This window comes from Corapipo altera, unplaced genomic scaffold (assembly GCF_003945725.1).
Source record: "Corapipo altera isolate COAL_440 unplaced genomic scaffold, ASM394572v1 44, whole genome shotgun sequence".
Taxonomy (NCBI): domain Eukaryota; kingdom Metazoa; phylum Chordata; class Aves; order Passeriformes; family Pipridae; genus Corapipo; species Corapipo altera.
In genome coordinates this window covers 16,322,791-16,336,802 of record NW_020884880.1, presented here as the reverse complement: position 1 = coordinate 16,336,802, position 14,012 = coordinate 16,322,791, and the positions used below count along the sequence as shown (strand labels likewise).

Sequence of the window (14,012 nt, the reverse complement as noted above, 5' to 3'; positions counted from 1 at the left end):
TATGCAGATAGCATGCAAAATGACCATATTTTTGCTGTTTTAACAAAGGTAGTATCGCTGTGTTCCAGGGTGTGGACTAAAGTACTGTATCCAGAGGAAAGAAAAAATATGTATAGGAATGCATTTCCCTGTTTTATAATTGCTATAAAACAAAATATTGATGCTCTCAAAACCCTGTAATTTATTTTTTCCTTAAAAGCTATGTAAGAATATGCTCTAACATAGTTAAGGGTTTATGGGAAATAAATACAATGCACTATATTGAAAATGGATTCCCAAGAAAGATCAATAAGTGCTGAATACAGCAGAATGAAGTTATCAAAATGTAAATATTTTAAACAAAACAGAATTTAACAATTACCAAGATAAGCTACTCCCTCAAAGCACACAGAAGACATTTTCTAGTTTACATAATGTAATTAAATTCAAGCCTGAAGAATTCAAATTCATCCCAAAGACATTATTGGCAATGTGATTTAATGTGTGATAAAGATGAAAATGTAGCATGTGAGAAGACCACAGGAGTTTTATAAAATTACATTTGAAAGCTGACAGTTGTTTACAAGCATGTTTTTAAAACTACTCAATAGTGTCATAATGAACCTTTTCTGTTATTAGCAGCACAACCCTCTTCCTGACACAACTGGTGACAAGTTCACCCCAGTGTAACTTCCACAGTCTTACAAAAGCTGTACCAGGAGAAGATTACTCATTTTTGTCTTGTGAACACAGTGTAAGGAAAATGTAAGTCACTCTTGTCTTAAAAAGTAAACCATTTTGTCTATATTTTTTCCACATTAAGAGAGATTAGTATAGGCCTTATATACATTTTCTCACAGTTGGATTTTAGCTCATACAGTGAGGGACACTGTGAGCTGAATGCTGCCCTAGAGCCAAGAGCTTCAGGGAATCAGCCTTTTTTCTGTCTCTGACTAATCTCTCTTATAATATTTTAAACCTAAATTTCATCTGCAAAACAGGGATATACTATTTACCATCTTATAAGATCATCCAGTTGAAACTGCAACAGCTCTTGCAAAAATATTAATATTGTATCATAAATGCTAATGTCCTTTAATCCTTTTGTATTATGAGAGCCTCAAGTCTGGTAAATTAGGGCTTTCTCAGTCAGGGTACAGAAAGATTAATTCTGTGAAGCATATCTTGGCACTAGTGGGGGGACATCTCAAAAGATGCCAATATTTTGCTTTTAATGAGTGAGGGTCATTTACGTCTGCTGAATAGAAAGGGTCTCTAACTAAGATTAAAAAGGGAGAGAACTATTTGTATAGTGATGCTTCTTACTGGAGAGGCTTTGCAGTCAAACTACCCCTCTTTAAAGGATTTATTTGTTCTGTAAGAATGTCATGATGTGACCCCAGAATGACAGTGAAGTGGTATTTATAGTATTTATCCAGTCATCAGAAATGACTAATTATCCCTCTCTTGGAATGTACAGGCTTTGATGACTCATGTAATATGCTTTCATTATCTCACAATTTTGTTTCTCTGATCCTTTCAAAAATATGTACCTATCTGTAGTAATACTTAACATTTTCCTTCCTTAAAGTTCCATAAATTACATAACTTGCAATTTTTTGGTAAAAACTCTTGCAACTCCTGTGGTGTCCCCCTTCAAAGTAATAGGTGTTTTTTGTTAAGTCAGTCACTCTTGCATTTGTCATTTTACAAAACCTTCTGACAGGCTTGAGTCAAGGAAGAAAGATCAAAGGCTAATCCATTAGTAGCCTCTCAGATCTGACCTTCCCTTAGAAAATATTCAGTGAAAAGTTTAAAATTACTCTTTATAAAAGGGCAAAAGACTGTAGCAGAAAAATTATGAAATACATAGTATGAGCAACAGCAGGACCAAACCACCAGTTCATCTGTTTCTCAACTGGAAAATAAGATTAAGTAGTCACCATAATACGTAAAGAAAAATCTGTTCCTTTGAACTTGCTATTTGTCTGTTGCTAGGTATCACTTTTTGTAACTTCTTTTCTAAAGAAACCCTGAAAGTACTCATGACAAAATAACACCTTAAAGCCTCTAAACTGTGCTCTTTTGTGATTATTGTTACTTCAAAGTTGGCTCTAATTTTCTGGATTTTTATTAAAAATTATCTCAATCCAATGAAAATTCAATAATTAATAATTTTTTTGTAAGTAACAGTATATTTTGATTCCCGTTACTGAGGCACCTAAGAAAAAGTCAATCACCCCATTTTATTATTTATCCAAAAACATTCAATTAGCAGGAACCTATCTACCACCTTTGTGATAAACATTCTCCATCAGGAATTTTATTTTTATTCCCAGGAAAAAGCCAAAACAGTAACCTAATTAGTACGTTACATGGATGTTGGCAACGTTACATGGATGTTGGCAATTTTAATTATCTTGATTCAGACTAAGATGTTTTGGTCTTCCCTATCTGTGGTGACCCATTGAAGATGGTCTTTTGTTGTTTGCTCTGGGAGAATCTTAATGTAAAACATTTATAGCATCAGACAGAAGTTGATAAAATCACAAGATTATTAAAGTACTCACCAGGTGTCTAGGAGAGAGTAGTCTTTTTCCTGTAATTTCCTGTAAATCTTTTTCCTGTAAATATTTTCCCTAGAGTCCTTTAATGAATGGATGAGGACAGGTGACTAAAGGTAAAGCGTGTACTGTGGAACTGTAGATAGTAATCCTTGCATAAGGGGGACAAGACCTGTGTAGCCTGCAGAATTGCTGGCTAACTTCCAGCTGGAGCTAAACTTCCCATCTCTCAGGTGGCTCCAGTGGACTTCTACCCAGCAGAGAACCATCTCTAAAGACCCTGACCACAACCATGGTTCACTTTTATTCTTACCCTATGCATTGGTTGGGATATTAATTGAAAATGTGGAAAACAGGTTTCTAACCTGACTAGAACAGTTGTGAGGCCCAGAAGACAGAGTAGCCAGTCATGACATTTTTTATGCCCAGCAGTAATGAGCATGAACTCACTGGAACTTTACTAAGAGCAATTCCTAACACTTATATTGCAACCAGCTAAAATGTTAAGCATTATAATTTAGCTTCTTCCTCATTCTAATCAAATGTCTCTGTCATACTGAATAGCAAGTAAAAAGTAACACAATAGAGTGCAAATTTTATCACTCCTAATTCTACCCTTTGATTGGTTTCATATCCAATGATGAAAAAAATATCGCCTTGTTGAGCAGGAATGAGAAAGTAAAAAGGGGAAACTGGAATCCTAATGTGGCTTTCGACCTGTGCAGCAAGTTAATTATACACTTGAGAAAGCATCTAGCATTGTCATGTTGCACTGTATGAATCTGTGTGTGCACAAGGCTGAATATAAATATGTGTGTACATGAGCATGCTTATATACTTTATGCAACATTGCACTACTTGTGCTCAGTACTTCCTGAATTTGTTCTTAAAGTCATTGGTTTTAAAGGATTTAAATGAAGATGAAGCATGGCCCAATGGATTTTAATGTATAGACAGTTACTCTTGGTAAAAATAATTACTTAATTAAATGCTCTAGTGGACAGTGATTAAGGAAGGAAGTGGTAGATAAGTAATGAAAAGTGTATCAGTACAAAAAGTATCAGCAACTTAGAAGACGATAAAGTATCTTTAGTGGGATAAAATAGGCACTGCAGACTTCTGCAGTAAATGGTTTTACCAAGGCCTTCTATTTCTTACACTATTTTCCATGAGAGCTTTTCTGTCACTGTTGCAGTTTTCCATTGCACAAAACTAAACTGCCAAATCAATGCAATCCACAGATGAACTAGAAGTCACTTTTACATTGCAGTCAACTGTGTCTGAGCAGTCAGAACATAAATGTTCATGAAATGACAACTACTTTCTTTATAAACAGAGAAAGCAGATGATCTACAGAAGAAGTGAGTGTAGAAGTCCATTATTACCATCGTACATCTTCTGCCCTGCTGTCTGCAGGACCCTTCCTCAGGGCTAGACAGACACACAGACCCCTACAATCCTACAGCCGGCTTTTCCTCCTTTAGCACTTCCAAGCTGTTATGGTATTGCTATACCGTAGTCCTTCTGTACAAGATGAAACCTTAGACAGTCAGTACGCTTGGAACAGTTGTGTCAAATCTACAGAGTCTGGAGAGATATGGCTGGGGCTTTCAAACCTAGAAGAAATTCTTTCAGTTGTAATGCTTTGTAGGAATATGTAGTGAAGCTATTAGGTATGTCTTCATCTGTTGTATGCTGTTTATCTATATAGTTCAGAGAAGAAAAAATTCTGTGAGGTAGGGACTGAGTCCAGTATTTTCTGTCTCTATATACCATATTTAGGCACCTCAAGTAACTAGGCTTATTTTAAGAGGTCCTGAGTGGAGAAATCAGTAAAAATCAAGCCACTGAATTATCTAAAAATAGCCACAGCACTCTATTTAGGCTGTTACATTTCAAAATTATTAACTTCCTAATTATATTGGCATAAATAAGTTGCAAAGTATTTGTATTGAGTTGGACTCTGAAAACTGTGTTTTGAAGAGGGGATTTGACTTCAGGATGCAGTCTTTTTGGATAGCTGTGGGAAACAGAATTACTTATAGTCTACTATTACAGCTGGGTGTTTTCAAACCTGGTAATTAAATGCAGAGGTATGGAAGATCAAAGGGAATCTGTACAGGAAAAAGATGTAACAAGAAAGTCAGGAACAGATACAGACAGGAGTTTTTTGCTGTACATGTCATTCTGAATTAGAATGGCAGAAGTCTCTGTCAATAAGATCAAAAGCTGGGAACAGAGATGAAAACTCCTTTTACTGTTAATTATTATAAACTAGTTAAGAATGTATTTGAACACTATTGGAAGAATGTTAAAAAGCAGTTACACTCCTTGCTCCCCCTGGAAGAAGAGTACTGGAGCATTTGAAATTTAAAAGAAACAAATTGTTTCTAGGTGATTTTAACATTTTTTTTCTGTTCACTATTAACTCTAAATGGCTATATCATCTTACAGCCACTTTGTGACATGCTCCCATTTTTTTTTTTCTTAAAGGTAGGTATGAATGGCATAAGTTAATCTACAGGGATTTTAGTAGACCATGGTTTTTGTAGGATGCCAGCTTGGTAATTCAAGAGTAGTGCTTTCCTCTATGTCTGTTATTTCTGAGACAGATGTTTTTGATCTTTGATTTTTTTCATAGAGTGAAATGTTGAGGTACTGTGGGGTCATTTAAGAGCCCAGAAGATTTCCCCAAACAGTGAGAAAGCTAATTTATAGTTAATGTCTTTGGAGAAAATTCAATTCTTCTTGTATAAATTTAATGCTCTTTTCACTTGCAGGTGTTTCTCATGTTCTGTTCTAAAGTACTACTTAGTGTTGCTGAGCACAGTTGATAGTTGCTGTGATGATCTCAGATGGAGCTGAATTTCAATGGGTAGGAGAGATCTTCAGGGGTCCCAGATCTTTTATGAGATTTGGAAGCCTTGACTGGGATTCAGCTTGCAATTTTCAGAGTGTGTATGTGTACACATGCGTGTGTGTGTATGTGTGTGTGTGTACAGGTATCTAAGAGTGAATTAAGTGTCTAAGCTCCCCTTTTGATTGGTGAAATTCTAGTCTAGGTAATGGAGCTTAGAGAGCTACTTGGCCAACCAAAGTTGGAGTCTACTGCTAGATGTAATAAATAACACTTCTGGCTTTGTTGACTACATCAATTTGATCTTTGACTGTGTTGGAAAATTAGACATCCAGATCACAGGTAGGCACCCAAATAGACACATAAAAACTTAGGTGTCAATCTTTGAGTCAAATCCTATCTACAGTGAGATATTGTTGATATTTTCACTTCATGACAATTTGTTTCTTACACTCTGTGGTGAAACTTGCATGTGTGGAATTGCAAAATGTTTACACATGGTCAGGGCAATCAAATACAATGCTAGTGTGAATAAAACCAATCTAAATTTTTTAAAACAATCTCATAAAATGTTGAAAACTGCTGTAACTTGTATCCTTTTATGCCCTCAAAGTAGTGCCTTGTCTGCGGCTATTTTGTCTCCTTCCCTTTTTTCATAGCAGTTTCTGAGAGATTGCAGCTTACTCACCTTTGACTAGTGTTTCCTTGGTAGTTTTGACCAAAATAACTTTTCCTTGGATTTGAAAGAGGAATTCAAACACATAAATTGTGTTTTGAGATTAACTGTTTTATAGCCATTTGAGATGCAATTTCTCCTGTTGAACTGTAACAGACTAAAAGTTTTTCATCTAATCTAAGATAAATGTTGATACTCTTCTGCGAGTCAGCAGAATGAGAGAAGTATCTGCAGAGAGGGACCTATGTTCTTCCACTCAGATTACAATTTACTGTGGGATGAGTTGCCCCAGGAGGCACCTTTAGCACTGGCTACTTTAGTTGAGGTGTTGTCTTTTTAGGTAGTTAAAGCTGGATATACTTTAAGCTCCTTCCCATTCTTAGTTCCAAATGTGATGCTGGCACCTCGCAATCCCTTTGGGTCCTGCTGCAAAGTATCTCAGCTCTACAAAGCAGGAGAGAAGTTGTAGTGCTGTGCAGCTGGCAGTGTTTATGTGCATTCCAGGCTGTAGGTCTATGATCCAGCCTCGCTCCCATTGATTGGTCTGGTATAAAAAACAAACTACTTTGCACTCATTCACATTGGGACTTCATGTGCTGGCATTTTTCTCTTGCAGTTATGTAGTTAAAACATGGCTCATTGGGAAACATAAAATCATACTGCATTGCTAATTTTTTTTTCTTTTCTTTTTTGAACAGCTTTGTACAGTATGAAGAAAATGAAGGAATGTTGTTTCATGCTTGTATCTTGAAATTTTTCCATTTAGGTGCTTTAGGGATGTGGAAATAGATTTTTTTATATTCTCTAGGAGCAAACAGAATACAAATAAAAGCTACATATTTTGTGTTTCAAAATGTTTTATTTCTTAAAGGAAAATTAGAAGCAGAACTGTTTGGGAAGAAAAGAGCTAGAAAAGCCTGGGAAAAAAATTGATGCTTCCTTAAATAATTACAGGTCACTAGATGAGTAAAAAAAATAATTTCATGTTCAGAAAAATGGCAAACTTTAGCTGGAAGTCTTTACTGACTCACCCACAAAATTAGGACAGCAACTAGAAATTAAAAAGATACTTGGAACAAAATTGTAAAAGAGGAAACAGATACTAATGAGTATAAAATTGAAGTAAGAAGTGTGGAAAATTTATAGTGAAAGACAGAAACACAAAATGAAAAATCTGTAAGGTAAAGCACAATAAAAAGCTTTTAATGTATTAATAGCAAAAGTCCTAATCATATAAACCACTAGATGGAGATAGTAAGATTGTTATGAGAGATTTGAAGGCACCATAAGTGATAAAATTTTTTTTTATTCTTTATTTTGGAAAATGCTTGATGCATTCTCCATGTTATGAGTGTGCTGAAACAATTTCCAAAAGGCCTGGAAGAAAGAAAGGAAGATGTAAAGCAGCAACTTCTTGGACTAAAGACTATTTAAAACCAATAATTCTGGATAACTTTTGCACAAGAGTCCTAAATGATCTGTTGAGGAAATCTCTACCTCATTGATGCTACTTGTGAAAGGAAAAAAATACCCCCACAACTCACGACCAACCAAACAACAGAAGAAGACCCACAAACCCACCCCTCTTCCCCCCCAAAAAAGCCAAAAAACCAAAAGCCAACCAAACGCTCCCATTCTAAAGCACAACAGATACCTATGCAATAATTGATTTATCATTTCAAACAAAATGAAATGGTCTCTAATTAATAATGCAATAAATTGTAGTTATTTTATTTTAATCAAAGAGTTAAAACAGACAGTATAGATGATTTTACTATAAAATATCTGGTTTTGTTACTTATCATTTGACTGATAAAAATGATTATAGGAATAATAGAAGTGTATAGTTTTGGCCATTTAATGGTACAATCAGAAATGCAAAATGCAGCCATTCATAAGTGAACAGATGCATCCTGTAAATCAGAGTGCAAAAATAAAAGAATCCTGAGTGTGAAACCTGTACAAAATTTTTCAGTACAATATCTGGATTTATAAATTTACATTTATAAATTGTGAGAATACAATGCCTGGATTTGGTGGTAAATCTTAGAGGGTATGTTGCAAAATTGTAGAGAGTGTCAGAAAGACGAACAAAAAAAATGAAACACTAATTCATTCAGCTCACAAAAGGTAGTGCTGGATTGTCTACATGTGATATGCTCTAAACTAACACATTAGATAAATTGTACTGAAAACAGTACAGAAATAAAATTACAAAAGAAAGAGAGAGAAAGGAAGGACTATGCATGCTGAACTTGCTGTTGCCATCGGTTCCAGTTTTCATTCTTTGACCGAAAAAAAGAGATTTTGTGTGTGTGCGTGTGTGTGTATATGTGTTTTGAAAACATATTTGACATGGACTTAGACAAGCTTCCCAGTTTTGTTATTTGCTTTTAAACCATACTTCTCTTTAAAATTATTATCAATATACATAGTCAAAGAAGCTTCTGTACCAGTTGCGTATTTATTCATATTCATTACCTTAAAGCTTGTCCCATGCTTAGGAGTAAATGATGACAGAGGGGGCATTTAGTAAACAATTAGCAGCAATATTGCCTAAAATACAGGTTTGGCTTTATGTTGGCAACATTCTGTTTGTTTGTTTAGTAACTATCCATATCTATGTGAAGGGAATTCAGAAAAATATGACCTTTCAATTGCCATGTGTTGTCTGTGTTCAAAATACAAAATACCAGAAGCACTAGCTGCAAGCTTAGAAAAATGCATATTGTTCTATTTATATTACTTAAGCTATGTAGAAATTCCCAGTTGCTTAAAAAGAACAGTGCTGTAAGTGCTCTTTTTGAACTGACAAAGTCTGTATGGTAAAGATTTGTAAAGGCTCTCAGGATCAAAAGTGAGTCTGTTTACCTCTTGAAAACGCTTTTATAGGAGGTTCTGGTTAGCCATTTCCAATAGAGAATGGAGCAGTTGATCAGATAGCAGCTAAACTAATGAAAAGCATCATGGAAGTGACAGGAAGATTAATTAAGTTCCTCCAGTTGTATTCACGTGTGGTGGCACAGAGTTCCTTCGGGTACTGCTGCAGTTAAATGGTATTCATAGTGACAAATATTGCACATTTCCAGAACTGACACTTCTGAGTCAAGAGTAAAAAACACATTTGGTAGCTTTGCCAGTGGAGAATGTGTAAAACCAAAGATGAACCTCTGTGGCTGTTTAAAATATACAAATGTAACTTGTTTCTTCCCTTTCTATCCTTTAGGGTAACCTCAGGAGATTAGTAATGAATTACCAAATCTGCATTATTGTGTAGCATGTCTTAAATTACTCCAGATGGCTTCAAAATAAAAACAAACCAAACTTCTAGCTGATGTACTTAATATATTTTATTTGAGGCACAAAAATATGTGCACTTGGAAACACTTTCAATTACTTTTGGAGACTTAAAATACTGTGGCTTGTTTGCTGTTTTTTCTTTCTGCACTGTGGTAACCGTAGTACTAATAGGAATGAAATTCCAATACATAAGTTTCCAAATTATGTGGAAGTTCTAGTCCCATTTTACCTTTAAGAATCCTTTAGTTTTGGGGTGCATTTGGTTAACTTCTAAGTCTGGTGTGATTTGGGTTTTTCTTCCCATTTTATTTTCAGAAACTAATGTTTCTACAATAAATTTTCATTCTTAATAGCTGTGTCTGTACAATAGACAAAATTTATTTTAGGAAAATCTGGAAACCTCTCAAATGTATGAGATTTTTTAACCTACTACACATGATGTATAGTTTTAAAATGTTGTGTCACTAGTGTATTTTGTTGCCTACTGTTACACTTTTGCCAGCAAAGAGTTCCTCGATGTGCTTCTGCACTTGCAAAGAAAGGTTTGTGGTCAGTCTCACTTATTGAAATTCATCAAAGGCAATTGGTAAGACTCTGAGTATAAATCTAATATTAGTTGCCTCCTGGGAGAGTTCAAGACTGGAAGAGAGATTTCCAGGAATTCTAGGGAATTAACTGGGTGCATTAATATTAAATATTAATTGGTCTCTGCAACAGACATGCCTGTGAGTGGCCTTGATACTTACTACGGAGGCATTGTGTAAATCAGTGGATAGATAAAAATCAGTAGAAAGCACAGATTAGTGGAGCTAGTTCATGAAGTGCCTCTCTGGCTCTAGACCAAGTCAGGCGTGAGGAGTATCCTGTAGCTTTCCCAGCTCTGGAGAAACATAAGGTATGTACTGTACTTCCAGGTCATGTGTACTATCTGCTTTTTGTTTATTCCAAGGAGGTAACATCTTGTGGGGTGTTCTGCATTTTGAAAATCTACCCTTTGTGGCAAAGCCTTTACCAAGGTAAGGAAGGGCAGAAGAACTCAAGGTGGAGATGCTATTATGTTGGAAAAGAGGATTTCAGGGAGTAGAAGTTGCTTCTATTTTTAAGAATAAGGGTGAGGGGTAGCTGGTTTAGGAATAGGTAAATTTTTTTTCTTGCTATGTTTATGCGATTGCTGAATAACAAGGATTTGGGAGATTTACTTTTATAAGTGAAGCATGCATGAAAATATGATAATTTTGCAGTTAACCTGCATCTGTAGCAAAGTTAAATGCTGGTTAGCCTGTGTCGGCTTGTTGATGGTTGGGAGTTTGCACCATGGGCTGACATCATGGACTAATTTGCTCATTCATTCTGCATGCTTCTGCATGCCCAGGCTGGGTCTACTCAAATCTCCAGACACACATAAGTGTTTGCTGCTCCTGGCTGCTTTGCTACAGCTGTTTTCCACAGAATCCTCAATGCTTGCGTTAAAACACCAGCCATTTGGGATTGCAATTACTAAACTAAACCTTGCTTTCACTGACAGTGACAATATCCCACTCAGGGAATAAAATTTATTCTTTGTTCCTTGCTTGAAACTTTATTTCTTTTTGCAGCTTATTAATGTTGAATGTGTAAATGAAAACAGAGTTTGTCATGCACTATGTGAATTTGGGCTGTGAAAGCTTTCCAGGAGAGGCCACCAGTGATTTTTCTCTCCTACTTTGCATTTCTGTAGTTGAAATGCAAAGAAATTAAAGTTCTTGTTTTAACTGCTTTGGTTACTTTAATTGTATACTTACTGTCAGAACACAAATAAGGTGCATTAAGGTGGAAGGTGATCCTGCTTGTTTTGCATCCTATAGGGCAAAGCAAAATTGGAGGTAACATTCAGAACCAAAGAGTGGAGAACATGTCAATCTACGTGGCACTTTGTTGTTCACATTTCCTGAAGATCTGACCTACCATCTGAATTGGTGCAGCTATTGTAACACAACAGCCATTTCAAGAAGGGGTGTTTAAAGGCATCATGGTTGTTGCCCGACCATTAATAGTACACCTACACAAACATGAACATTCTGTACCCAAGCTCTCAGATGACCAGCTGATGGCACAAATCAGCAAGGCATCTTGGCTTGTTGAAGCACCAAGACTAGAGTTAGCCTGCATCTCACAGGGTTTGATTCCTGGTAGAATGACCCCGAGCTTTTTTTCTGTGATAAGGTAAATGCAGTTTAACAGGCAAATGCTCTGCCTGGGTGCAGACTGTCTTAAAGGACGTCACGCAGTGCCTCTGCAAAAGCACTTCAGAGCTGGAAAAGGAGCTGAAGGATTTCACAGTGAATTGATTCCCTGAGCTTTTACCCTCAGTGAAGGGAAAGGAGGGAATGGTTGTGCTGCAGAAGGCTCCTAATAGTAGCTTATATCTACTGCTCAGAGAACATTAGAGTGGCTCAGCTGAGATATTTTAAGCCAGTCTTTGAAGATGGTATTTTCCCCTATAGCGAGGTGTCCTTCCCTGTATGGTAGAAGAGAATGAGCATTGTAATGATGAAATAAAGGAAAGAAATGCACTGTGAATACTGTGTTACTTGCTTTCTGCACCTTCTAGTTAAAATACAGGCCATGATTTCTAGATATCTTCGTTTTTCTGTTTTTGATTTAGGATTTGCTCAACTTATGTTGCTCTCGGTCAGTTTGAACTGTGCAAAAAGTCTTGATCTTCCTCTCTCATGCACTGTGGCCTCAAAGTGCGCTCCTGAACTGTATGCTTTTTAATTGTGAAGCAAAGCTTATTTTGGAGTTTATCACTGTACCATGTATCTCTCATTTCAGGCTTACCTCTTCCCAGGGGAAGCTGGAATAAGAACAGGCACTGAGAAAGGCTAGGTATCAGAAGTGGATAGCTGTGGGACTGCCAGCAAGGGACAGAACTGAAATTCATGCCCCAGTTCTCCCCAGCAGTGTTTAATCTCTGTAACATTCATACAGGTAGCATGAAACCTCATGAGAGCAATGCTGTGGAGGGCTCTTGCTGAGAGATGCATAGTGGCAGTGTACACCAGGGCTCTGAACTCTGCCACTGCAATTGGAGCATTCCTTGGCTGCTGTGCTGGTGCGATAATTTTGCCCGAAGTGATTGGACCTCATGAAATAGTAGTTATTGTGTGGTGGTTTTACAAATAAGAAGTGGAGCTTTAAATGAATTATACCTGTCATCCTCTTTCCTGTAGAATTAAAGCATTCATCCCATTAGATCCTATTATAATGAAATAAACGCTTCGGCATACTGTCCATTATTTTTTACCTTTATTTAGTGTAAGTGTATTATCAGTGACACACGCCAGACTGACAGCAGGAAACCAATGTCCTCTATCGATTCACAGAGGAGAGATATGTGCCTAAATACAGACCACATTGCCTTCACCACACTGCCACACTGGTGTGTGTCAGATCCATCCCGAGGCACTATAGGTACCTGGTGGAGAGTATTTCAGTATTTCTTTGGTATTTCTTCCTCTGAAGCTGCTACTAGTTAATATAGCAGCAGGGACTGTGTGGGGCCCTATTTACAAAAAAATTAGAACCACTCCATTTGCCACAGAACAATAAAATAGCTACCAGCTGCTAACGACTTATCAACCTGGGCCAGAAAGCAACCAGGGACCTGAAGGGTGAAAGGTTGTAAACTCCATTACAAATCATTGTTGTTCTATGTCTCCTGTCCTCACACTTTTTATTCATGTGAAGATATTGTAGTTTAAAAAATCAGTTCAGCTATATTGAAAATGAACTACCTATTTGTTAGTTGCTTTTTAAAAATAGAAACAGACTGAGTTTTCTTCAACATTTAGATTGAAATTTTTTATTGAAATGGAACTATTGATTTAAAAAAAAAAAAAAGGCTTGGGGGGACATGATCTTGCAAAGTGTCAAGCATCATTATCTTCTATTGAAGTTGGGGTATCGGGGCACTCAGGGCTTCTCCTGGAGCCTGCCCTTCAAAGAAAAGTACGCTCACAATATACGCTTTGTCTTTCCCCCCTATTATGTAATTGAGCACGTTATGTCACTACACGCATTTACTGCCAAAAAAAAAAAAAAAAGTACAATTTTAGAAGGGCTTTTTTTTTTTTGTCCAAACCAGAGTTAGGTTAACCAGCATATTAGACCACATCGTTACGAGCCTGTTAAAGAAAAGATCTGTTTGTAGTACTCTTAGTCCTGATGTCACAGGCACAGCAAGGACATCAGAAGGAGGAGTCAGATTACAGTAAGAATGGGCAGTGCAGCATGCAGCCGGAGTAAACGCTAAATCAGACAGGGATTGTATCAGGGATAAGACTGCCTGCAAAGAGCTCATCCTGAGGCGGCACACTGCTCTCTCACGCTTCTCGTGCTGGGAAATTTCCACATAATGTAGGATGAAAAAGCTCTGTTTTACATGTCAGCCCTGTGCAGGAGCTAATGCTGAATACACAGCGGTGGGATCCTGACTGCATGATTAATGAGAAACATAATGTATTTTGGTAAGTGTTAACCGTGATGTAATTCTGCTTCTGCTCACATTATCAATAGGAGTGATTATTACAGATTTTGGATTCAAGAACATTTCGTGCTGGCACGCACCTAAAACTGACAACTGGGGAATCCTGTC

At 36.8% G+C, this 14,012-nt stretch overlaps 1 protein-coding gene across 4 annotated transcripts in view; it reads left to right on the top strand.

The window, feature by feature from the left end:
• ZNF385D (zinc finger protein 385D) overlaps positions 1-14,012 on the top strand; it is a 406,892-nt gene that overhangs the window by 236,894 nt on the left and 155,986 nt on the right. The window contains exon 1 of one of the 4 annotated variants that reach the window (XM_027639200.1): positions 13,548-13,884. The exons of the other annotated variants lie outside the window; for them this stretch is intronic. Coding sequence (XP_027495001.1) covers positions 13,863-13,884 — 22 coding nt within the window. The 5' untranslated portion in view covers positions 13,548-13,862. Of the gene's footprint in view, positions 1-13,547; positions 13,885-14,012 lie in introns of those variants that run through there. 4 annotated transcript variants of the gene reach the window in all.